Source organism: Elaeis guineensis, chromosome 2 (genome assembly GCF_000442705.2).
Source record: "Elaeis guineensis isolate ETL-2024a chromosome 2, EG11, whole genome shotgun sequence".
Classification (NCBI taxonomy): Eukaryota; Viridiplantae; Streptophyta; class Magnoliopsida; order Arecales; family Arecaceae; genus Elaeis; species Elaeis guineensis.
Genome location: NC_025994.2, coordinates 16,675,465 through 16,702,306, shown reverse-complemented (window position 1 = coordinate 16,702,306; position 26,842 = coordinate 16,675,465). Strand labels below are relative to the sequence as shown.

At 35.4% G+C, this 26,842-nt stretch overlaps 3 protein-coding genes across 3 annotated transcripts; 2 read left to right on the top strand and 1 right to left on the bottom strand.

Annotated features, from left to right (window-relative positions):
- The first annotated feature begins 5,787 nt into the window (after positions 1 to 5,787).
- On the top strand, positions 5,788 to 6,822 carry LOC140855580 (probable glutathione S-transferase parA). Its single transcript, XM_073251608.1, has 2 exons — positions 5,788 to 6,194; positions 6,305 to 6,822. Exons 1-2 carry the CDS (start codon positions 5,868 to 5,870, stop codon positions 6,647 to 6,649), a joined length of 672 nt encoding a protein of 223 aa, XP_073107709.1. The 5' UTR covers positions 5,788 to 5,867; the 3' UTR covers positions 6,650 to 6,822.
- Positions 6,823 to 13,765: 6,943 nt separating this feature from the next.
- On the bottom strand, positions 13,766 to 14,564 carry LOC140855416 (probable glutathione S-transferase parA). Its single transcript, XM_073251309.1, has 2 exons — positions 14,241 to 14,564; positions 13,766 to 14,110 (listed from the first exon to the last, which is right to left on the bottom strand). The coding sequence occupies exons 1-2, from the start codon at positions 14,562 to 14,564 to the stop codon at positions 13,766 to 13,768; spliced, it is 669 nt and encodes a 222-aa protein (XP_073107410.1).
- A 3,738-nt stretch (positions 14,565 to 18,302) lies between these two features.
- On the top strand, positions 18,303 to 25,016 carry LOC140855579 (glutathione S-transferase U22-like). Its single transcript, XM_073251607.1, has 2 exons — positions 18,303 to 18,667; positions 24,512 to 25,016. Exons 1-2 carry the CDS (start codon positions 18,341 to 18,343, stop codon positions 24,584 to 24,586), a joined length of 402 nt encoding a protein of 133 aa, XP_073107708.1. The 5' UTR covers positions 18,303 to 18,340; the 3' UTR covers positions 24,587 to 25,016.
- Positions 25,017 to 26,842: the final 1,826 nt, after the last annotated feature.

The following is a 26,842-nucleotide window of genomic DNA, read 5'->3' as shown; positions in this document are numbered from 1 at the left end:
TTGATTCAAGTTCTTTTTCAAATCTTAGATTAAACTTTCAAATTCAGATTTTAAAATTTCTCCCCCATTTTAAAACTTTTATCTTTTTAAAAATTTACAGGAGATTGAATTTCTTTCTTTTTTTGATCAATATAGATTTAAAAGGCACATCTCTTCCTTTTTGAATAAAGTAGATACATTAAATAGATTCTCAAATTCAATTATAAGATTGCTTTAAGCTTCAAAAATTCAAAAAGAATAAAGCATTTCAGAATAAAGCTTTTCAGAATAAAAAATTTAGAATATCAAAGCTAAGCATTAGATATATTTGGAAACTCATCTCTTTCTTTTCTTAATAATTATTTATCAATTAAATTTTTTGAATGTAATAGAGCAAAATGTGGTGTCAGAGCAAAATACGCTTGGGATAAAATAATCTTTCCTTTTTCTAAGAGATAGGTTGTTTGATACCAATTGTAAAAATAATTTGCTTTATATCAATTTTTGGTACCAATTATTTTGAAAATCAGTTCAAATAGTAAATTTCTTGAATCTTTTTCTTGATACCAATTAGAGATTTAAAGAGCAAGTTTTAAATTTAGAGATTTTTTTGATCATAACAAAATATAAATATATGTTTCAAATATGGCTTAATACCAAAATCAATTCCAGCTTTATTAAAAATAGCCTTTCGATTGTTCAAAATCATTTGAAGCTTTTGAGAACCTAATGTAAATTTATCTATAAAAGACTTTAATTTTTCAATTTTAGATTTGTATGGACCTAACCCCAAATTTCTTTCTCCCAAAAAAATTTGAAAAGAAAATGAGATACAAGATATGAGAATTTCAGCACAAAAGAAATAGAAAAATAAATGCTTTTGAAGCTAAAGAAGTTAGTGTTGGATTGCTTGAATGATGTTTCAATTTTTCTTCTTAATGCTTGAGAAGATGTGAAAGATGATGGAGATGATTGCTCTTAAAATCTCTCTGAATTCTGTGCATAAATTTCTCTCTTCTCTTTCTTAAGGATATTTAATGAATCTCTCATAAATTTGAATGTTCTTTTGATCCTTTTTTTCTTATTTTTCAAATGATTTTCTAGATTTTAATAGGCTTGAAAGTTGCTAAAGAATGAGTTTTGACTGTCAAATTAAAAAACTAGCCATTAAAAAAGTATAAAAAACTAGCAATTACTGATATCCCATACTACGAGTCGATCCGAGTTCCTCAGGAGTTGACCAGAGCTATCTTGAGGTCGACTCGAGCTCTTCAGAAGTCGATTCGAGTTGGAGTCCTGAAAAAATAATCTTCTATCTTCTCTGAGTGAATCGACTCCTATTATTTATGAGTCAACTCAAGCATATGCCAGTTCGCTCCAAGCATATCAGAGTGGACTCCTCTTCCCTAGGGTCGACTTCTGAACTTTTTGAACTTGATTTTTCTTCTATTTTTAGTCTGTTTTTATTCAGAGGTTGGCTTCTAGCCTCCTGAGGTCGACTCTACTAAGTCAAACAATTGAAAAACTATCCTTAAACTTCTTGACTTAGCTTCTTTTGAGGGGATCTTCTCTACGGATGAATTCTTCAATTTAAACATCTGAAAAATTCTACATTCATCTTTGAAATATATGATTAAACTTATGATTATTCAAAATCTGAGAATCATCAAAATTAATCAAAGGATAAATAAATATAATAGCCCAACTATGTAAGAAAAAAGTAGGTCAATTGCAGAAAGTACATGCAAAGAACGAGTTAAGGAAAAACTCACTCGAACAAATGAGATTATTGCCTCTTTCTGCTAGTGGTTCAAACTCAGATCCTCCATCCTTTTAAGATCATCCAAGAGAAGATCCACTAGAGCAAGTCACGAGCAACCCTCCAGTTCTCTAGGATAGAATTGGATGGCGAAATCGAAGATGTGCCTGGTCCTTAGTCGATCGGGGTGATAGTAGGAACCAAGCTGACTTGTTCAGCTCAGGAGGATGACTAACAAGAGCCCCCGACTTAAGGGGTAGGGACAAGAGCCGAAGGCCTTGGCTCTGAAACATGAGCTTGGGCTGGGGAAGCTAGCACTACATCGACCATGGCATATGAGATCCAAGGGAGGTCGATCCCATCATCTGCCCAACTTCGACAGCCTTAGCTTCTTCTGGGCCCGAAGCTTTCCTCTTCCTTAGGATATTCTTCTTCAGCATTTTGAGCTCTTCGAGCCTCATATCTACATCAAGTAGAAGCAGGTCAATCCAAAAGAAAAAAAAAAAAAGAAGAAAGATCAACCTATCAAACCGACGCTCACCTTGGGGGTCAGCTGGACTAAGACTAATGTTGCAGAGCATCAGTTTTGACAACAGCTGCTTTAATGGTAGAATCTTATACTCATGCAAGATCTTAAAGTGCTGAGTATCTTTCTTCTCTAATAATGGAATCTGAAGGACCGACTCTCTTGGCCGTCCCCAGTGAGCAAATCCCCAATCCTTACTTGAAGAAGAAGAAATAAAAAGAAAATGCTCCTTCCAACCATGAACATAGGAAGGAGAACCTTAGATTAAATATAAAATTCTTTTTTGAGAGGAGACATACCACCAATTGTTGGCATAGGGATATCTCTTGAGGATGAAGAAAGATCGAAAAAGGGGGATGGTTGGATGGACCTCGGCCAAGAAATAAGCGATGAGAAAACCACACATAAAATGCTAAGAGTTTGAACCATTGAACTCAATGACATGTCCAAAAAAATTGAAAAGCTAGATAATAAACAGATGGAGGAAAAGTCTAAGTGCTGCCTGGAAGGCCTTCTCATACAGAGCAAGCTGGCCATGGGGAGGGTCGCAAATCCGACCGCTCTGTCTTAGGAGTTCCAACTCATATTTAAAACAAATCCGAAACTGAGCCCGTAGTAAACTCAAGTCATCGGGGGCTAGTACCGAGCAATACTATCCAGGCATGTAGAACTTTTCAACCTTGTGCATGGCATCCGGCTCCTTGGGGCCATACCCTAAAGAAGAAGGATCGGAAGAATAGCCCCCTACTATGTCGCCTGATCTGCCCATCTTATGATTAGAAGCTAAATGAAAAAAAGAAAAAAATGAGCAACGAAGATGGTGGAAGCAAGACCAACAAATGAAATGGGAGAAGCAAGAATCGACAAGGAGGGACTCAGGGATGTGCTGGGAGACCAACCTGCGTTTGAGCAAGCACGTGACGGAGGCTGTCAGAGAAAATGGTCAAAAGTTGCCAAGAAAGTCCAAGAACCACTGCCGACACAAAGCTTGAAGAGGACACAACTAAAAGGTACAAATAAAAGGGACAGATCTCTACTTATAGATGCCTTAAACGGCGTGATTCGAGCATCGGTTCAACTAGTCCTGCTGGATGATCACCACCTGGCATGACTTCATTGGCCTAATAGACCTCTCGACAGCTCATTTATGAGCGTATCTAAAATGGCATGCATGATGTTTCGTCTTGCCCAAGCAACACGGACGCATTATAATGACTAAGGGATCAAGCATCTGACACGTATCCTTGGTGGATTTGATCTAATGTACTTCCTTCGCCCAATCCAGTTCTTGCTCGAACTTGGGAGTAGTGGGCATATGTTATAGGTAGAAATTCTCTGCTGTCTGAGTTGAAGACATCAATAAAACTCAATCATGGCTGATTTATGGTTGTCCACTGACCCCATACATCAACCATCAACCCATGCTTCGACCGACCCCCGCTTCCACCGATCTCAGGGAGCATCAGTTGGCCTTGATCGACATACTTAGAAGGATTGATTAGAAGCTCTCACATATTCTTTTTAAATTATACGACCACTAGAAGTAGCTGGCCACGAGCCAGATAAGGCAACGATAACCTTCAAATCATAGGAGATCAGGCCAGCTCAAGGTGACATGCCTGAAGCAACTAGGATGGCCTCCAACTCTCCTCTCTCCTAGCACTTACCTCTATCTATAAATAGAGGCAAACAGGAGACCCCAGATATGCAATCTCTCTCTCTCGCATGCTCCTTCCTATCTATTTCGAGATTTTAACATGAGCATAGGAGGATCCCCGTCAGAGTCAACTTCGGTCAGAGATTTTTTTTGCACGTCTTGCCACTGTCACCCTGTTGCCGCTGCCCACTCTAGCCGCTCCGACCTCAAGTCGAAAAATTGCATCAATAGACACAAATGGAAAGGAGAGCTATGGAGATAGAGTGCTTTGATATTTGTGCAAGCGGATGAATGATAAAAGATATAATACTTTGAGATCTAGGCAAGCAATGGGATGATAAAAGATGGAGTATTTTAAGATTTGTGCAAGCGGATGAATGATAAAGGATGGAGTGTTTTGAGATCTTTGCACATAGATGATGAAGGATGGAGGGCTTTGAGATCTCTATAGGTGGACGGATAATAAAAGATAAAGTGCTTCAAGATTTATGCAAATGGATGGTGACAAAGGACCGAGTGCTTTGAGATATATATAACTGAATGGAAAATCAAGGATGGAGTGCTTTAAGATATATATATATATATATATATATATATATATATATATATATATATATATATATATATATATATATATATATATATATATATATATATATATATATATATATATATATATAGTTGGATAATAAAAGGTGAAATGCTTTGACATCTATACATATAAAAAATAGATTCTATATGGCATCTCCATTGCCGGTTACTATAGGCAGCCAAGCATTAGTTAATTATCCATCTAAATATTCCCATTATACTCAAGTACAATTCAAAATGTATTAAAGCAAAAAAAAAAAAAAAAAGAATTCAAAATGTAAATCATCTGCTTAAAGAGCTTCTTTCTTAGTCGAAGCTCTTCGAACAATTCTTACCCATTTATTAAGCCATGTTGTTAATATTTGATCATAAAATAAAAATAAGAAAAATTCATTCGAGATGCAGTATTAAATCGAAAGCTACAAATGGCGGGTGCAATCAACCATCATCACATGCCCTTCATTTGACTTCATTAAACTTCATGCGTCCTTGTGATCCACTATGATCGATCCACCCGAACAAAGGCATACAATGCGATCATTATCTCATTCTTAACCATGTTAACTACAACTATTAACATCTTTCCAAACTCATGAACTTTTAGTCCAAAGGGGATTACAAGAAGTTAAAGTAAAACCTGCCCTTCATAAATTCTTCTTCAGCAGGGCCCCGCCCAACCACTCGCCCACCGAATCATCGATTTGAGACTCCATCCATCCTCGCAGATCATCAAGACCACCTTACCATGGTCAACTCTCCCACGTCAAGTTGCATCATCAAATCGCCACCCTTCATCATCCATCCGACGGTGATGGTGACGCAAGCCATGACATGTTTCCCTTCCGAACTCTCTAGACAGCGAGACCATCTTTCTCTTTTTCTTTTGTTTTAGAGACTCCATCCGTCGTCGTAGATCATCAAGACCACCCTACCATGGTCAACTCTCCCACGGCAAGTTGCATCCTCAAATCCCCACCCTTCATCATGCAACCGACGGTGATGGTGACGCAAGCCATGACATGTTTCCCTTCGGAACTCTCTAGACAGCGAGACCATCTTTCTCTTTTTCTTTTGTTTGGTAAAAAAAAAACATCATCCATACCCCTCACCTCCCAAGATAGAAACAAGAAAAGAACGAAACGAAGTGGGCAAATGCTACGGTGCTTCAAAGTCATTATCGTCTTTTCCGCTTTCAAAAAACTTTCAGCTAACGTAAGAGGTTACCTCACCGTCCCCCAATCCCATCCTCTATATATAGGCCCCTAGAGTTGTAGAGCTTCTTCTCATCGCTTGTTACTCAATCTGGAAAGAGAGAGAGAGAGAGAGAGAGGAGAAAAGAAATAGAGACGGAAACAATGGCGACGGCGGCAGAGAAGGAGGGGGTGGTGCTGCTGGACTTCTGGGTGAGTCCGTTCGGGCAGCGGTGCCGGATCGCGTTGGCGGAGAAGGGTGTGGAGTACGAGTACAAGGAGGAGAATCTGAGCGACAAGAGCCCATTGCTGCTGAAGATGAACCCGATCCACAAGAAGATCCCCGTGCTCATCCACCACGGCAAACCTATCTGCGAATCCCTCGTCATCGTCCAATACATTGACGAGGTCTGGTCCAACAACCCCCTCCTCCCCTCCGACCCCTACGAGCGGGCCAAAGCACGCTTCTGGGCCGACTTCGTCGACAAGAAGGTATGGAGACAACAATGCTAACAAGACAAAGTATACATGTAAAACAAAGAGGTATCGATCTCTTTTTGTGTAAAAGCTGGCCAAGTTATTGCGTTAGTTACTGTTATTAGGTTTCTGAATGTGGGACGAGGCTGTGGAAGCTGAAGGGGGAGGCCCACGAGGAGGCCAGGAAGGACATGATCGAGATCTTGAAGCTTTTGGAGGGTGAGCTCGGAGACAAGAAGTACTTTGGGGGAGAGATCTTCGGCTTTGTGGATGTAGCGCTGGCGCCCTTCACCGCCTGGTTCTACACCTACGAGACCTGTGGCAAATTTAGCATCGAGAAGGAATGCCCGAAACTGACGGCGTGGGCCAAGAGGTGCAAGGAAAGGGAGACCGTCTCCAAGTCCGTTCATCATCCTCACAAGGTCTATGAGTACGTCGGCAAACTCAAGAAAAAGTATGGAGTGGAGTAGAGGAAAGAAACGTGGTGTATGGCTACATGCACGGTTTAAGTAGGGATATGTACGAAAAGTTTATCGTATTTCCTTTGTGTTAGAAGGAAACTTGATCGTGTTTACTTTGTGTAGGAAGGGCATGAAATCCTTTACTTATGAATAAAAGAATCTTTGAGTATCTTTTTTTTCAATCTAATCCACGCAACATGAAATGGTTGTTAACATCATTAGAAGGATATCAAATTATGAACTACAACATGACTAGTTGGTGGAGTATCCCATGTCATGGAGCATCTTGAAGGCGCTAATTAATTGCCATAATGAAATTGCCTTCTTTATAGCAAAGCAAAGAAGAAGCTAGTTATCTCTTTTTAATTCTTTATTCTTAGTTTGCACCTAAATGTGAGGTCTTTAGTTTTTAAATTGACAATCGCTTTCAAATTCTAGGCGCTAGATTTATAGTGTTGCATAATGATAAAATAACAACAATATTAAACCATCATCTACCTCTCTGATCTGTTGAACTACTTGCTAAGCGGCATCTCCAGATGCCTTGGCCTCATTATTTCCTTTAATTAACTTGATTCCTCCCTTTTTCTTTTGATGAAAACTTGATTCCTCCATTAATTGTACTTTTCTCCTACCGTATATTTGCCCTTACAAACTTCTTACATGCTCCATCACTCACATCTAATCCTAGCTCCATTAAATAACTAATCTGGAATTTTTAATATATCAGGAGACCACTTATACGCTATACATAAAAGAATATCTCCAACTATGATAGTAATTTTTCTAAGAGATGGTCCCATGGAGTTGATTGTTCGATATGAAACATACCTCCTATGCCAATGTAGAGTCAAATACTCTAATGGCTATGAGAAATTAACTAGCCACTCCAATTAGGTTTGGCATTGGGTCGGGTCGGGTATGGGTTTGGGTCGATCCGAATCCAACCCAATATCCCAACATTTGGATCCGAACCCGACCTATGATCCAACGAGTCAACACTTTCTTTATCCGCATCCTATCCGATTGGATATCAATTATCTGATCAGATACCCACTCCACCTAAATAAGATTTTCTACATGAAAATAAAAGCATTGAATAATAGCCCACTACCACTTTTTAACTCTTGAGGCTTTAACCAAGTTTAAAGGATATAAGGCCCATATTTTATAGAACCAGTCCACATTTGAACAATATATATACATAAAATCAGATCAGATTCGGATCGGATAGTAAATCGGGGAGGCCACAACCCAAACTTGATCCAACCTAAGATATAAATTTATTAGATTCGATCAGATCGGATCAAAATTCGATCAGCATATTGACCAATCCGACCCATTAGGGTCGAGTCGGGTCGGGTCGGGACCCATTTGGATCAGGTGTAATTGCCAAGTTCAACTCCAATCCAATATTGGATACCGTCTGCAATGACAATCATATAGGTTGACACCCAACCTCACTCTTAGGTGTGATTGTTTTTCGGTGTCCAAAATGTTCCAATTTTCCTTATGAAAAAAATACTCCATTTACTTGGTCATTCTATCCAAACAGTGATATTTGCACAGTTTTTTCTTTCTCTAAGATTGATGTATGATATGATCCAATATTGTTTATAATTCTGTATATAAAGAAGATAGTCATGATATCTCAATTTAATTTTATATTAAATATGCAAATGTCGCTTAAGCTAATTTTAGTTTAATTAGCCATAGTAGCTAGAAAATATCTAAAGACTTTTTTTTTGTCTAATAAGAATTAATTATATAGATTTTACTAAAAATCAATCCTACTCAAAACTCCAAAATTGAACAAAAATTTGGATTTTATGAGAAAATGTCCCTTGTCCAATGACAATAAAAATATGTCAAAGAGAAAATATACTAATTATACTATATTGTAGATGGTGGTCATTTAATTGCTGATATATGATTCTAATCTTAGTTTTGCTATACATGGAAACTATCATAAGTGTTCAAATTTAATTAGATAAAAAGTTTATAATGTACCTTGATAATGGGGGTGAAAGTGGATCGGATAATATCTATCTGGATCTATTTTCATATCCAAATCTATCCAAATATGGATAAAGTTTAGAATATCCAACTAATATCCATATCCATATTCATATCCATCGAAGAAAAATGGATATCGATATGGTTAAATAACTATCTGATTCTTCTTGTAATCCTATTTAATTTTATATAGCACTCAGTAACTTTTAAAAAAATTATACAACTATACTAATATATTGTTAAGTCGATTTATCATCTACTTAGTAATATTTTTGATTCTTTGGTTATAAAGTTTAATTATCCAACTTATATGCATTTATATCTATATTTTCAATATCTATTTTATATCCATATCCATTTAAAATAAATATGGATATGAATTATTGCATTCGACTACTATCTATATTCATCAGATAAAATAAATATAGATATGAATATACTAGTATCTGATCTATATCCGATCTGATTTCAGTCCTACTTGATAACCAATAACCATTCTAGGTTCTACCCCGAGAAGGAATGGTGGTATTGCTTTTGAATATAGGAAGGTAATATAGGATCCATGGTTGATATGGCTGAACTTAGGTGGAGCTAATCTTTTAGCTACCATCTTCATCAAAGGTCATGATCCTTAGCATTTCTACATGTTGGATTTCATTTTAGCCTATGTTTGGTTAAGAGCAAGGAGCAAAATGCATTTTTGAGTTGAGAACTAAGACTTTTTATACAAATAAGAAAGGAAGGAAAGAAGTGAGGAAAAATAAGGAAAAATATTCATGGTAGAAGGGAAGAAAGAAGAGAAGGAAAGAACAAAAGGTAAAAGAGTACAAGAAAAGAATGAGGAAATTAAGGAAAGAAAGAGAAAAGGCAAAGAAAGGAAGGTAGGGTAGAAAAAAAGTGAAAAAAGAAGAAAAAAGAGAAAGAAATAGAAAGGAAGGAAAAGAGAAGAAAAAGGAAAGAAGGAAAGAAGAAAAAAGAGAAAAAAAGAATAAGAAAATTATTTCTTTTTTTAAAAAAAAAAGAAAGTATGGAAGAAAGAAAAAAAGAAAGAAAGAAAGAAATTAAAGAATACAAAAAGTAAAGAAAGACAAAAAAAAAAAAGAAACAAACAAATGAAGAAAGCAATAAAGAAAAGAAGAAGGAAAGAGCAATTATGGGTACTTATCAGGATGCTAAATCAAGAATATTGCTAGGATTGGATGAGATCGATGTCCTATTATTTAGAGAGATTTGGATATTTTTGAGATTTAATACCTTGGTCATAAGAAACTAATATATGTATATATATTTTATTTCATTTATAGAGTCCCCTTTTTTATATGCAATCCAGCAATAAATTTGAGGTATATATGTAACTAGGGGTGATGGTAGATCAGATAATATCTATCTGAATCTATTTTCATACCTGAATTCATCTAGATATGAATAGAAATTGGAGTAGCTAACTAATATACATATCCATATCCATATCTATTAAAAAAAAAGATATGGATATGGATAAAAATAGATAATTATCCGATTCATATCTAAATTCTGATTATTTTATAATCTTATTTAATTTTTTATAGCACTTATTAATTTTTAAAATATATATATAATCATATGAATATATTATTAATTTGATTTATCATTCATATAATAATAATATCTTTGATTCTGTAGTTATAAAGTTTAATTATTTGATTTATATACATATTAATATCCATAATTTTAGTACCTGATTTATATCCATTTTTGTTTAAATAAATATGGATATCTTTGATTCTGTAGTCATAAAGTTTAATTATTTGATTTATATACATATTTATATCCATACTTTTAGTAACTAATTTATATTTATTTTTATTTAAATAAATATGGATATAAAATTTTGCATTCGACTAAGATCTATATCCATATTTGTATTTGTCAAACAAAATAAATGTGCATATGGATATACTAGAATCCAATCCATATCCGATTCAGCCCTATATGTAACTTTCCACCCACCTTATATCATATGATAAGTGAACAAGTAGCCCACCAATATGATAGTTTATTGTATAAAATAACATAATTCAAAATATATGATAGGCCAAAAATGACTAAAGCTTCACTATAAAATAACATAAATGAAAATAATCATTGCTCCCAACACAATTAGCAGTGGAATTCTGACAACCAAAGTAGCACCCAAAAAAGCCAATGGATTTTAATAGCAAGTGAATCTGCTTGTTGGAGTAATATAAGCAAAGAGTAACAAAGTCTTTAGATAAGTGAAAATAGGATAGCTTAAGGAACAAGGGGTATTTAGATAGGGATGGCAACAAAATCCCAACCCGTGAGTATCCGATCTGATCTGACCTGATTGGGTCGAATAGCCAATGCGATGACTGGGTTTGGGCCATATTTGGATAAAACTTGAATGCTTGACTTTGGGTTCGAGCTGGGAATGGATAGCTATGCATCCAACTCGATACCTAACCCAAACCTGACCCAAACTATTTTAGTATTTTAAGATATATATATTATTATTATATTAATTGTTTGTAGGTGGATTGGGTGAAAAATGATGTTACAACTAAGGATTGATCGAGAATTATTATTTAAATTTTTCAAAACTTAGAACTTAGATGTGCTTTTAAATTATATTTGTATTTTTATTTACTTCAAAGGTATTGGAACTAAGTGTTGTTGAACTAACCATTATTGAATTTTATTTGCTCAAGGTAGTTTGAATTTTATTTTTATTGAACATAGAACTAAGTGTTGTTGAATTTTATTTGTTTAAGGTATATATGATTTATGGAATGGTAGTATGGCTTTAGAGTTGACAGAAATGAAAAAAAAATGCTCAATATGACTCAATTGAACTCAGGCCGAATAAATCCGAATTATCCGATACCCAATTGAGATGGGTTTGGCCAAAAAAAAAATACAATCTTGATAGTGTTTGGGCTAAGTTTGGATAGTTTATTAGATATTTGGATTTGGATTTGGATAGTTTATTGGGTATTTAGATTTAGATTGGATAAATCTAAATTACCCGATATCCGATTGAGATAGCTTTGGATATTGATTTGCGGCCTGATACCATCCCTATATCCAGATGAAGGAAAAAAGAGCTTTCATCCAAGGCCAATATTAGATTGAATTTTTATAACCTTCTTTATATCCTCTGGCATTCAATAAAATATTCTGGTATGCTAGTTGTATGATATGATTTTATTAGCGAATATTATTAGTCTCATTTTTGCTATCTTGAGTACATATTAGAATATATGTCTAATCATATATATTAGATTGTATCAAAAATAATGATGATGAGCTGATTATAGTACTTCGAGGAGCCATAGTAGGTGGTAAGGGGATTGAGATTTAGCGAAAGATGATAAGGGTAGCCAAAAAGGGATGAATGGTAGGTAATGAAATCTAAGAAAAAAGGAGAATTGAGTGAGTTCGCGAGCAAATAGCAAAGATCTATAGGAATTGATAGAATTCAAGGTTGATACTTGATAGATACCAAATTAAAGTGAAAGAAGATTTAGGAAAAGAGGAAAATGGTTATATGTAATTCATCCATGAATAATGAAGGAGCATGAGTGCTTTTCAGTATTAGGTAAGTATTGATTTCAAATCAATTAATCTCTTAGTATCTAACTAAATTAATTTAAAATCAATCCATTATATGAGGGGATAAATTGAGATCTTAGTCATCATATAACCATCATGATCCTAAAATGTCTCATTTATGTTGGCATTTTTCTCAAACTCTTATCATGACCAAAGTAAACCAAGATTAATTTTAGCTCATCATGGTCATTGGCACTTTCAAAGATAGCCAAAATCTCGGCCTTTACAAACCCTACTTCCACGTCATATTAATAAGATGTAAGCAAAATGTATGTAAGATAGACATTAAAAGAAATAGAACAAAACAAACTAACAAAAGAGAGGAATAGAGTGAAAGCGTGATCATTTACTTCGACATGGGTTTTGAGAATGAAGCTGGATTTGATATAGAATAGAACTCTTCTTTTAAGATTCTCCAATTTCTTATCTTTTTAATTTCATTTTCTAAAAATTGAGTTTAGATTTTCTCTCTCCTATTTGTTTAAGAACAATCATGGGTTGTGTCTCGTCTCCTTTCTCTCTAACCCCCCCCCCCCCGCATCAAGCAAGCAAGGATTGCGAAAATTTTGAATGTTCTTGGGCCAAGAACATATGCATCCACAGTCTTGGCTTATCTAATCTCCTCACTTAAGGGAAATACTTTGTACACCGCTTGCGGTGTAGAAAATTCGATATAGAGTGTACTGTCTCATCCGATTGGACCACGAAACTATCATTTTCCAACATGCATTTAATATCTGCAATTCTACTTTTTCGTTTAAAATTTTGAATGATGAAAATATTTTTTTCTTTTCAAAAAATTATGACATCCTATATCGATATTATGGCACCCTGCATTGAAATTATGACTTTCTGCACAGAATATCATAATTTTTTCACAGAATATCATAAAAAGGAAAGGATATTTTTATTATTAAAAAAATTATGCAAAAATTTCAGTAACGAAAATATCCTTCCCTCTTTATGACATCCTTTGAAAAAATTATGACATCCCATACAGAAAGTCATAATTTCAGTGCAGGATGCCATAATATCGACACAGGATGCCATAATTTTTTCGAAAAGGAAGAAGCATTTTCATCATTCAAAATTTGAAACAAAAAAGTAAAACTATGGATATTAAATGTACATTAGAAAATGATGGTTACGTGATCCAATAGGACGAAACGGTGTGCTCCACATCAGATTTTCTATGCAGCAGGCAGTGTACAAAGAATTTCTCCTTGAGATAATCTCTTCAAAGAAAAATAAGCATAGTACACTTGACCAGGACTATTAAAAAGCTCATGATTTGACACCGTTCTAATGACGATGTTAACAACCATTTGATGTTTCATGGATTAGATGGACAATAAGACACTTAAAGTTTATTTTATTCGGAAGCAAAGGAGCACGCTAAAACCATTTCACGCCATTCTCCAATACAAAGCAAATGCAATAAACTTTCAATACATCCCGACTCAAACCATGGATCCATATATATTATGTTTCTTTCCTCTACTCCAGTCCAAACAACCTCTTGAGGTAGCCGACGAACTCATGGACCTTGTGGGAATCATGAAGGGACTTGGAAACACTCTCCCTCTCCATGCACCTCTTGGCCCATGCCACCAGCTTCGGGCATTCCTTCTCGATGCTAAAGTTGCCACAAATCTCATAGGTGTGGAACCAGGCCGTGAAGGGCACCAATGCAACATCCACAAAGCCGAAGGTCTCTCCTCCAAAGTACTTCTTGTCTCCAAGCTCACCCTCCAAAAGCTTTAAGATCTTGATCATGTCCTTCCTGTCTTCCTCACGGGCCTCCCCCTTCAGCTTCCACAGCCTTGTCCCACATTCATAGACCTAGTAATGGTAACAATCCCAAAAATCATGACAAGCTTTTATACAAAATAAGATTGATTTATCTCTAAGGAGGACATGCAAGTTTTGTATATATATATACTTTGTCTTGTTAGCATTGTTCTCACCATACCTTCTTGTCGACAAAGTCAGCCCAGAAGCGTGCTTTGGCTCGCTCATAGGGGTCGGAGGGAAGGAGGGGGTTGTTGGACCAGATCTCATCGATGTATTGGACGATGATGAGGGATTCACAGATAGGTTTGCCGTGGTGGATGAGCACGGGGATCTTCTTGTGGATCGGGTTCATCTTCAGCAGCAGTGGGCTCTTGTCGCTCAGATTCTCCTCCTTGTACTCGTAATCCACCCCCTTCTCTGCCAATGCGATCCGGCACCGCTGTCCAAATGGGCTTACCCAAAAGTCCAGCAGCACCATTCCGTCCTCCGCCGCCGTCGCCATTGATTCCTTCTCCATTTCTTTTCTCCTCTCTCTCTTTTATATAGAAGGGTGGGATCAAGTCACCTCAAGTAAGGTAACCTCTTAGCTTAGCTATCGCAGTTTTGATTCCTATTGACACTGTTTACTTTTCGTCACACACATTGCCCTCTTGAATTTGGTCCCCAACATCAGGTCAATAATTCTTATACCAGCCCAAATGAACAAAATCTATTACTAATCCTCTATTTAGTATGGAAGATGGATGGGATTAAGGATGGATAAAAGGAAAAAGATAGATAAGAGAAAGGATGAATAGGTCTTCCATTCATCCTCCCATATATTTGATAAAATATGGAAGCATGAATGAGAATGATTTCCTTCTTTAAATGATATAGGAAGAATAAAAGAAATAATGGACGATATTTTTATGGTATGTTTATTAAACTATTTTAAATAAAAAAGTATTATTATTATTAATTTATAATGCTTATTTATCCTAAACAAATAGAGCAATATATAAATTATAATCTTTATAATTTATAGTAATGTAAAAATTATATAAATATATAATTTTAATTTAATTTTAATTTATAAATAATTTTATAAATTAATTATATGTAAATAAATTTGTCTATATATTATTATATAAATAACTAATTAATTTATAATTTCTAAATTGATAATATTGAAATTAATTTCAATACAAATAGTTGACTAAAAATTAATGAACATAAATAAAAAATAGAATATAATTCTAATTATTTACTTTTAATTATGAAAATTATGTGCTAAAATTTAAAATAATTATTAAAAAATTTAAGATAAATTATAAAAATATCCTCAATCTTAACTTAATTTCACTTATATTCCTTGATATTAAAGAGTGTCAAACTAAGTTCATATATAACCATATATAGGTGTTGGCTCTCATGAAGAAACATACCAAGGATGAGATATAGAGGCTAGCAAATCCCCCACTTCATCATGCATTACATTGCAAGTGATGGCCTCATTGAGAAGAAGATAGACCTAAGCTAGATGTTTATTAGTGTAGACAAATATAAGAGTAGATATGCCTATATATAAGGAACCATGTAGAGGGGTTAGTATAAGATATATATGTATGTATAAGATATCCCTTAATTATCCTTAGGTTGCATTTGGTGTATCTCCAGGCAATCTTGAAAAGTAATATGGATTGCCTTCAGGATAAATTACTATCATTAAATTGTCAGTAATATTGATTACTATATTTGGTATACACAATTAATGTTGCAGTAAAATTATTGAAAATTTTGATTGACATATTAAGTATAACAATCAGACTATCGATAATGTAAAATCAAATTCTCAAAATATCCCTAATAATTTTATCCGAATGCTCTTCTTTTTCTTTGATGAGAAGTGGTAGGAGTGGTATTGGTATGGTGATAGCATGGAGAAGTAGCAAACCGGAGGGTGTAGAGAACTACGAACACTAGGGGGTGGGAAGTAGGCGAGCACGTGTGGAGCCATGGGGGTGGTGGGGATGGGCATAGAGGAGCCACACGAGGGTGGTGGGGGACAAGGGTGAAGAATCCACGGGCAAACAAAGGAAGATGGAGGAGTCGCAGGCTGGGGTTGCATGTAGAGTGGGTTGGGTAATGGGCTTTGTGTGATTTTTTTTAAAAGATAATTTTATCCAAAATTTTTATTATAATATTACTAGAAAAGTGATAATCTAAATAGCCACCCCTCCACAAGATAATTCAGATTGCCTCTCAAGAGGCAATCTGCATTGCCAAAATTATCTGGATTACCATCCAAAGAGCATACCAAATGCAGTAATCCATATTATCATATTAAATTGCTAACAATCTGGATAGATTGCCAACTATCAAATACAATCTTAGGTTGTATTTAGTGCATTTTCAGGCAATGATAATCTAGATTATCAGGTAATCTGGATTACCTACAATCTAGATAGATTGCCAGTAATGTTGATTACTATGTTTGATACATACAGATAATATTGTAGTAAAATTATTGAGAATCTTAATTGATATGTTGGTATGACAATCAGATTACTAGTAATATAATATCAAATTTTTAAAATAACCTTATTATTAGTTTAATATTTTAAAATATTTATTTAATTTTTTAATGATAAATATTATTATATAAAAAATTATTTTTTAATTAAATAATTAAATTATTTAATTTTTTATTATTTTTAATACTTATTATTATTTTTTATTTTTTTTTTGAGAAAATCTTTTTCATGGATAAATTTTTCAATTTAAACATCTGAAAAATTCTATATTCATCCTTGAAACACATGATTAAACTCATAATTACTCAAAGTTTGATAATCATCAAAATCATTTATGGGGTGAATAATCTCTTTCTTTCTGATGATGATAAAATTTTGAGTATATACACAAATAATAAATATAATATGTTTCAATTAATTTATCAATATGAATCATGAAGTAAATAACTAAGTATTTGTAGGAACATATTTCATGAATGCTTCAATTTTTCTTCAATTTATCTTAAGTTCAGTTTCAAGAATCAATCCACATTTCAACATATACTCATTTCAAATGACTGTCTCAATTCAAATAAATGAGCATTTGATGCATGATGAAATAAGTCAAGCATTTTAAGTATTTCAAGCATATACTCTATATAACTCCTTCTCTTTTTGATAGTATCAAAAAGCTTAAGGAAAGAATTTTAAAATAAATCATCAAAATCAAGTTAAAACTCAGATAAACATACTTCACTATTCAGAATTTGATTCAAGTTCTTTTTCAAATCTTAGATTAAACTTTCAAATTCAGATTTTAAAATTTCTCCCCCATTTTAAAACTTTTATCTTTTTAAAAATTTACAGTAGATTGAATTTCTTTCTTTTTTTAATCAATATAGATTTAAAAGGCACATCTCTTCCTTTTTGAATAAAGTAGATGCATTAAATAGATTCTCAAATTCAATTATAAGATTGTTTTAAGCTTCAAAAATTCAAAAAGGATAAAGCATTTCAGAATAAAAAATTTAGAATATCAAAGCTAAGCATTAGATATATTTGGAAACTCATCTCTTTCTTTTCTTAATAATTATTTATCAATTAAATTTTTTGAAAGTAATAGAGCAAAATGTGGTGTCAGAGCAAAATACGCTTAAGATAAAATAATCTTTCCTTTTTCTAAGAGATAGGTTGTTTGATACCAATTATAAAAATAATTTATTTTATATCAATTTTTGGTACCAATTATTTTGAAAATCATTTCAAATAGTAAATTTCTTGAATCTTTTTCTTGATATCAATTAGAGATTTAAAGAGCAACTTTTAAATTTAGAAATTTTTTTGATCATAACAAAATATAAATATATGTTTCAAATATGGCTTACCATGGTCGCTCTCCCACGGCAAGTTGCATCCTCAAATCCCCACCCTTCATCATCCAACCGACGGTGATGGTGACGCAAGCCATGACGTTTCCCTTCGGAACTCTCTAGACAGCGAGACCATCTTTCTCTTTTTCTTTTGTTTGGTAAAAAAAAAAACATCATCCATACCCCTCACCTCCCAAGATAGAAATAAGAAAAGAACGAAACGAAGTGGACAAATGCTACGGTACTTCAAAGTCGTCATTTCCGTTTTCAAAAAACTTTTAGCTAACGTAAGAGGTTACCTCACCGTCCCCCAATCCCATCCTCTATATATAGGCCCCAAGAGTTGTAGAGCTTCTTCTCATCGCTTGTTACTCAATCTGGAGAGAGAGAGGAGAAAAGAAATAGAGACGAAAACAATGGCGACGGCGGCAGAGAAGGAGGGGGTGGTGCTGCTGGACTTATGGGTGAGTCCATTCGGGCAGCGGTGCCGGATCGCGTTGGCGGAGAAGGGTGTGGAGTACGAGTACAAGGAGGAGAATCTGAGCGACAAGAGCCCATTGCTGCTGAAGATGAACCTGATCCACAAGAAGATCCCCGTGCTCATCCACCACGGCAAACCTATCTGCGAATCCCTCGTCACCGTCCAATATATTGACGAGGTCTGGTCCAACAACCCCCTCCTCCCCTCCGACCCCTACGAGCGGGCCAAAGCACGCTTCTGGGCCGACTTCGTCGACAAGAAGGTATGGAGACAACAATGCTAACAAGACAAAGTATACATGTAAAACAAAGAGGTATTGTCACGCCCCCGACCTGAGATTGTGAATCGAGGGTCGCGGCAACCGCCGCATACTTATGAAGAACTCTCTCCATAAGTATGCAAGGCATCTCATCACGATATCAAATGCATCACAGCGGAATAAATTCAAATAATTATTATTCAACTGTAATTCAAGTAATTAAATCAAATGTCTTACATCCAATAAAATTTTTGCTAAAAAAATAAAAACAATAGATCTAAGTTCAATGAAGTTGACAATGCTAATCTCGCTTCTAAAAGCTCTGTCCCAATATTTCGTCCCACACTCGATATTAATTATCTGAATCTGAAAAATAGAAAGAAAGGTAATGAGCTAGATAGCCCAGTAAGTAACAAGTATCTCTACCAGATATTTCAGATATTATATAATTTTTAAGAATAATGCTGTAAATAAACATAAAAATATATTTCATGCTGAGTTAATACAAATCAAATATTTTCAAATATTCACATATAATCATAAATCCGATTCGATTCAAAACACTCGTAACTCAACAGCCTTGACTATGACCAACGTTTAACCCCCATTGGCGGGGTCCACAGAATACCAGCGCACAACCCCCACTGGCAGGATCCACAAATACCAGCGCACAACCCCCACTGGCAGGATCCACAAACACCAGCGCACAACCCCCACTAGCGGGGTCCACTGAGTACCAACGTATAATCCCCATTGGCGGGGCCCACTGAAACATAGTTAGGCTGAGAGCATAAATCTGATCTGTATCAAAACACTTTGTACCATAAATATATCATAATTTTTCACTGAACATGTGCATAAATCGACGTACCATAATATTTCAAAGGCACTATTCTTTCAAAACATAATTTCATAAATCATACATAATTTTAAAAAATAATTATTTATTTTCAGAATAAATATGGAATATCTCGAGAAGATGATTCATTACTTACCTTTCACGGAGCACTGAATGAACAGATCGACTAACTTCTAGGTGATTCTTCCGTGCCTATTATTCAAAATTATATTTTTACATTAATTTTAATTTAAAATTAAATCTAAACAAATCCCAATTCAAAACCTCACTTAAAATCGACTCTTTCTTAAACTCGATCAAAATCATCAGATGAGACCTCCCACTACGCTAATCCTAGAGGAATAACTTTAGAGAGAGAGGAATCCATCAAGAGAGAGAAACAACTTAGAGAGAGAAATTTCTAGAGAGAGAAAGTAGAGAGAGAAAGTCCAATTCCAGAGAGAGAAAGTCAAGGTTCAGACTGAAAGAAGAGAGAGAAACTCTCTCTCTCATCAATTTCATTTTATTTATTTATTTATTTATTTATTTATTTATTTACTTACTTATATATATATATATATAAATATATATATATATATATATTTATTTATTTTTATTATTATTTTTCTTTTCTTTTCTTTTCTTTTCTTTTCTTTTTCTTCTTTTTCTTCTTTTTTTTTTCTTTCCTTTTCTTTTTCTCTTTTTCCTTCTTTCTCTTTTCTTTTTCTTCTTTTTCTTTTTTTCTTCTTTTTCTTCTTTTCTTCTTTTTTCTTGGTTCTTCCCGTGTCGGAACAGAGGACCGGCATCCTCCAACCTTGACCGACCGTTCGGGCCATGGCCGCCGCAGCGGAGGCCAGCGGCCAACGGGGGCCACTCCCCCGGTCACGGAGGAGTATGGCCGGCGATCGATTTCGATCGTCGGTGCCGGAAAAATTCACGGGAAAGAAACCAAAACAGAGGTCTCTTTCCCCGACCGAAAATCGGCGACTCTCGTCGCCGGCAGCCGCGCACAGGAGCACGGAAGGAAGAGGAAGGAAGGGAGGAAAAGGAGGAAGGCTTACCTTGACCTCCGGTGACTTCGTCGGAGAGCAGTCACGGCGAAGACAAGGTGGTGTCCGCGGCTCTATTTCGGGAAAATCGGAGAGAAGGAGAGAGGGAAGAGGCCGATGTCCGATCTCAAGGGAGAAGGGTATTCTTATAGGGGGCCCTAGGACTCCGAGGGGTCCTAGGAGTCCCGGTCTCGCCCGGATTTCGCCGGAGAAGAAGACTCCTATCGGGAGTCTTCTTCCCGGTTTCCTCTGTTTTTTTTTTCTTTTTTTTTTTTCCATTTTGGTGGGCTGAGATTGGGCTTAGGCTTGGGCTAGGTTTTGGGCTATCACATTCTTCACCCCTAAAAAGAAATTTCATCCTCGAAATTTTTCATACCTGTCACCATTGTATTGGAAGCCTGTGGATTCTGTTGAGAAAGCGCATAAACTCTTCCCTGGTTTTTAGAAATCTGTCCACCACCCTTATGTTGTCCTTCATGAGTTCTTTGGCCAACTTGATTTTCAGTATTTAGCGGGCAGCTAGCAATTTTATGATCCTTCTGACCACATTTGAAACAAGCACCGGTATTCCAATAGCAATCCTTGTCTGCATGATTTTTGCCACATCTGGAGCACGGCTCACCATCAATCTGTTGAGTCTTATTGTCTACTGCTCCCTTAGCTGATCTTTTGATGTTTTTATTATTCTGCCCTTGTGTATCATTTGATTGTGTTCTCTTTCTTTGCCTTTCCATGCGTTCTTCATTGACTTTCCTTTCAATTATCAGTGCTTTGTTTACCACATCTGTATAAGTTGTTAATTCATATGGAACCACTTGTTTTCGAATCTCAGTTCTCAGTCCCATCTCAAACTTGTGAACACGTTCTTGCTCACCATCCACTAATCTCGGAGCAAATTTTGCTAACTCTGTAAATTTTGCTTCATATTCAGTCACACTCATACCCTTTTGCTTCAAATAAATAAACTCTTGCTCTTTCTGGATCCTTATACTCCGAGGAAAATACTGATCATAGAATGCAATCCGAAATCTTTCCCAGGTAAGTATTTCACTGTCTTGTTCATGCTTGCGCTGTAGTCGCTGACACCAGTTGTATGCTTTTCCTTGTAGTAAATAAGCTGCATATCGAATCTTTTCTTCATCAAGACACTTTTGAACAGCGAAAGCCTTCTCCATCTCCATTATCCAGTTATCAGCCTCCAAAGGTTCAGTAGTCCCCTTGAAAGCTGGAGGGAAAAGCTTTTTAAATTCTGAAATATTGTTCCGTTGTACTGGTTGCTCTCCATGTTGTGGTGGTGGATGCTGATGTTGTTGTGTATCTCGTTGTATCTGCTGTTGTTCAAACATTTGCTGCTGTATTTGTTGTTGCGCTTGTACCATCCTGATTAGGGTCTGCATTAACTGAGCCATATCTGGTTCTTGACGTACTCTCGAAGCACTTCCATTAGGATCTACGACTCCCTCCTCCTAAGGGGTGCCACTGGTCAGATGGGGAGTGCTACCATCCCGTGGTTGTGATGTCTCTCTTGCAATTCCTTGAGTAATTCTTGTCATTCTACGGGGAGGCATGATAACCTTGTAGTAGTAAAATCTTATTAGATTCATTTATCTATTTGTTATGATGGGTTTATTATGATGCTCATATTCTAACGTCCCAATATTCTTAATGTTTACCCACCTACACTCATACTATGTCAAATTCTATGTGTCATAATTTATCCACTTATGCTCTGATACCATATTAATTGTCACGCCCCCGATCCAAGATTGTGAATCGAGGGTCGCGGCAACCGCCGCATACTTATGAAGAACTCTCTCCATAAGCATGCAAGGCATCTCATCACGATATCAAATGCATCACAGTGGAATAAATTCAAATAATTATTATTCAACTGTAATTCAAGTAATTAAATCAAATATCTTACATCCAATAAAATTTTTGCTAAAAAAATAAAAACAATAGATCTAAGTTCAATGAAGTTGACAATGCTAATCTCGTTTCTAAAAGCTCTGTCCCAATATTTCGTCCCACGCTCGATATTAATTATCTGAATCTGAAAAATAGAAAGAAAGGTAATGAGCTAGACAGCCTAGTAAGTAACAAGTATCTCTACCAGATATTTCAGATATTATATAATTTTTAAGAATAATGCTGCAAATAAACATAAAAATATATTTCATGCTGAGTTAATACAAATCAAATATTTTCAAATATTCACATATAATCATAAATCCGATTCGATTCAAAACACTCGTAACTCAACAGTCTTGACTATGACCAACGTTTAACCCCCATTGGCGGGGTCCACAGAATACTAGCGCACAACCCCCACTGGCAGGGTCCACAAATACCAGCGCACAACCCCCACTGGCAGGGTCCACAAACACCAGCGCACAACCCCCACTAGCGGGGTCCACTGAGTACCAACGTATAATCCCCATTGACGGGGCCCACTGAAACATAGTTAGGCTGAGAGCATAAATCTGATCTGTATCAAAACACTTTGTACCATAAATATATCATAATTTTTTACTGAACATGTGCATAAATCGATGTACCATAATATTTCAAAGGCACTATTCTTTCAAAACATAATTTCATAAATCATACATAATTTCAGAAAATAATTATTTATTTTCAGAATAAATATGAAATATCTCGAGAAGATGATTCATTACTTACCTTTCACGGAGCACTGAATGAACAGATCGACTAACTTCTAGGTGATTCTTCCGTGCCTATTATTCAAAATTATATTTTTACATTAATTTTAATTTAAAATTAAATCTAAACAAATCCCAATTCAAAACCTCACTTAAAATCGACTCTTTCCTAAACTCGATCAAAATCATCAGATGAGACCTTCCACTACGCTAATCCTAGAGGAATAACTTTAGAGAGAGAGGAATCCATCAAAAGAGAGAAACAACTTAGAGAGAAATTTCTAGAGAGAGAAAGTAGAGAGAGAAAGTCCAATTCCAGAGAGAGAAAGTCAAGGTTCAGACTGAAAGAAGAGAGAGAAACTCTCTCTCTCATCAATTTCATTTTTATTTATTTATTTATTTATTTATTTACTTACTTATATATATATATATAAATATATATATATATATTTATTTTTATTATTATTATTTTCTTTTCTTTTCTTTTCTTTTCTTTTCTTTTTCTTCTTTTCTTTTTCTTCTTTTTCTTCTTTTTTTTTTCTTTCCTTTTCTTTTTCTCTTTTTCCTTCTTTCTCTTTTCTTTTTCTTCTTTTTCTTTTTTTCTTCTTTTTCTTCTTTTCTTCTTTTTTCTTGGTTCTTCCCATGCTGGAACAGAGGACCGGCATCCTCCGGCCTTGACCGGCCGTTCGGGCCATGGCCGCCGTGGCGGAGGCCGGCGGCCGACGGGGGCCACTCCCCTGGTCACGGAGGAGTATGGCCGGCGATCGATTTCGATCGTCGGTGCCAGAAAAATCCACGGGAAAGAGACCAAAACAGAGGTCTCTTTCCCCGATCGGAAATCGGTGACTCTCGTCGCCGGCAGCCGCGCACAGGAGCACGGTAGGAAGAGGAAGGAAGGGAGGAAAAGGAGGAAGGCTTACCTTGACCTCCGGTGACTTCGTCGGAGAGCAGTCACGGCGAAGACAAGGTGGTGTCCGCGGCTCTATTTCGGGAAAATCGGAGAGAAAGAGAGAGGGAAGAGGCCGATGTCCAGTCTCAAGGGAGAAGGGTATTCTTATAGGGGGCCCTAGGACTCCGAGGGGTCCTAGGAGTCCCGGTCTCGCCCGGATTTCGCCGGAGAAGAAGACTCCTATCGGGAGTCTTCTTCCCGATTTCCTCTATTTTTTTTTCTTTTTTTTTTTTCATTTTGGTGGGCTGAGATTGGGCTTGGGCTTGGGCTAGGTTTTGGGCTATCACAGGTATCGATCTCTTTTTGTGTAAAAGCTTGCCAAGTTATTGCGTTTGTTACTGTTATTAGGTTTATGAATGTGGGACGAGGCTGTGGAAGCTGAAGGGGGAGGCCCACGAGGAGGCCAGGAAGGACATGATCTAGATCTTGAAGCTTTTGGAGGGTGAGCTCGGAGACAAGAAGTACTTTGGGGGAGAGACCTTCGGCTTTGTGGATGTTGCGTTGGCGCCCTTCACAGCCTGGTTCTACACCTACGAGACCTGTGGCAAATTCAGCGTCGACGAGGAATGCCCGGAGCTGGCGGCGTGGGCCAAGAGGTGCAAGGAAAGGGAGAGCGTCTCCAAGTCCGTTCATGATCCCCACAAGGTCTATGAGTTCGTTGGCAAACTTAGGAAGAAGTTTGGGTTGGAGTAGAGGGAAGCAACGTGGTGTATGGCTACATGCACGGTTTAAGTAGGGATATGTACGAAAAGTTTATCGTATTTCCTTTGCGTTAGAAGGAAACTTCATCGTGTTTGCTTTGTGTAAGAAGGGCATGAAATCCTTTACTTATGAATAAAAGAATCTTTGAGTATCTTTTTTTTTCAATCTAATCCATGCAACATGAAATGGTTGTTAACATCATTAGAAGGATATCAAATTATGAACTACAACATGACTAGTTGGTGGACTATCCCTTGTCATGGAGCATCTTGAAGGCGCTAATTAATTGCCATAATGAAATGCCTTCTTTATAGCAAAGCAAAGAAGAAGCTAGTTATCTCTTTTTAATTCTTTATTCTTAGTTAGCACCTAAATGTGAGGTCTTTAGTTTTTAAATTGACAACCGCTTTCAAATTCTAGGCGTTAGATTTATCTTGTTTACGTAGCTTGCTCTAGTCTTTTGTTGGATAACTTTACAGCTTATATTAGACCCATGCATCATCACTACAAGAAATTTGACCTTTGGAGACGGAATATTTTTGTCCCTAAAGATAAAATTTTCGTTGCTAAAAGTATTAGCAATGAAAATTTTGTTGCTAAAAGTTCGTAGAGAAAGCCACGTAGCAAAAAGTCTTAGCGACGAAAGGAATTTATTTCATCACAAAAAATAGTCAACCATACGATGAAGAGTTCGCAATAGCGATAAAAAATTTTTGTCGCAAGAGCTTAAAATTTCATTGCTAAAATTATGATGAAGGATATTTTCATCGTCAAAAATCAGTTGTTACTCATTTTAATTTTTTATTATTATTTTTTTTTATTTTAGCGATGAAAAATAGAATTATGTCACAAAGATAGCAATAAAAAATATTTCATCGCTAACTATTAGGAATAAATAAAAAATTTTCTAGCAATTTTTGTGATGAAAAAAAATTTTGTCAAAATTTTTGCGATGAAAAAAATTTCATCATAATTTTTGCGATGAAAAATATCATTCATCATAATTTTTTGCGATAAAATAAATTTTGTCATAATTTTTGCGATGAAAAAATAATTTCATCATAATTTTTGTGAGAAAAAAATTTTCATCACAATTTTTACGATGAAATAAAATTTCATCGTAATTTTTATTTCATCGTAATTTTTTACAATGAAAAATATTTTTCATCACAATTCTTTGCGATGAAAAAAATTCATCATAATTTTTGCGATGAAAGAAAAAAATTTTGTTGCTATTTTTGTGACGAAACAATAATTTTGTCACAATTTTTGCGACGAAAATAAAAATTTCGTCGCTATTTTTGCGATGAAATAAAATTTCATCGCTAAAAGAAAAATAAAAAAAATAATATTTACTATAAAAAAAATATTTTTAGCGGCGAAAATTTTTTTCATCGTAATTTTAGTAATGAAATAAAAAATTTCATCACAATATATAGTGAAAGGTTGATTTTTGAGATCGTCAAAAATATTTAATTAATTTTTTTACGATGAAATTAATCTTTCACCGCTAAATTAAATTATGAATAAAATAAAATATTTTTTTATCAAAAAAATATCTTTTCAAATATAAATTTTTAGATTAAACATATTTTATATAAAAATATATTAACACAATAAAAACATTCAAATTCGAAATAGCAATTCCAAATAACAATAAGTTTCATAGCCATCATTGTCACATACAAAAATACAAGTTCATACATCATTTTAAATTTAAAAAAATTACAAACTAGGTATTATCAGAGTCATTGGCTTCGTTCCCTCCTTCAAGCGTCGATCCCTAGCCCGATATATGTCGCGATGGCGGTGCTGAGGCGGCATCATATGACTGTAGAGGTACTAACTCGAAGGCATCAATACCGAGCCATCCCGCCATCGCAGCCATTATCCTCTCGAGTGTCTGACTACGATTCATTCAATAAGTAATCTGATCTTGCATCATACTCATGGATGTCCTAACTGTCTCTAGCACCG

Excerpts from the sequence above, each read along its gene's own strand:
- LOC140855580 (XM_073251608.1), top strand. The coding sequence starts at position 5,868 with ATGGCGACGGCGGCAGAGAAGGAGGGGGTGGTGCTGCTGGACTTCTGG. Across the intron at positions 6,195-6,304 it reads CCGACTTCGTCGACAAGAAG|GTTTCTGAATGTGGGACGAG; the intron begins GTATGGAGACAA and ends TACTGTTATTAG.
- LOC140855416 (XM_073251309.1), bottom strand. The coding sequence starts at position 14,564 with ATGGCGACGGCGGCGGAGGACGGAATGGTGCTGCTGGACTTTTGGGTA. Across the intron at positions 14,111-14,240 it reads CTGACTTTGTCGACAAGAAG|GTCTATGAATGTGGGACAAG; the intron begins GTATGGTGAGAA and ends TACCATTACTAG.
- LOC140855579 (XM_073251607.1), top strand. The coding sequence starts at position 18,341 with ATGGCGACGGCGGCAGAGAAGGAGGGGGTGGTGCTGCTGGACTTATGG. Across the intron at positions 18,668-24,511 it reads CCGACTTCGTCGACAAGAAG|GTTTATGAATGTGGGACGAG; the intron begins GTATGGAGACAA and ends TACTGTTATTAG.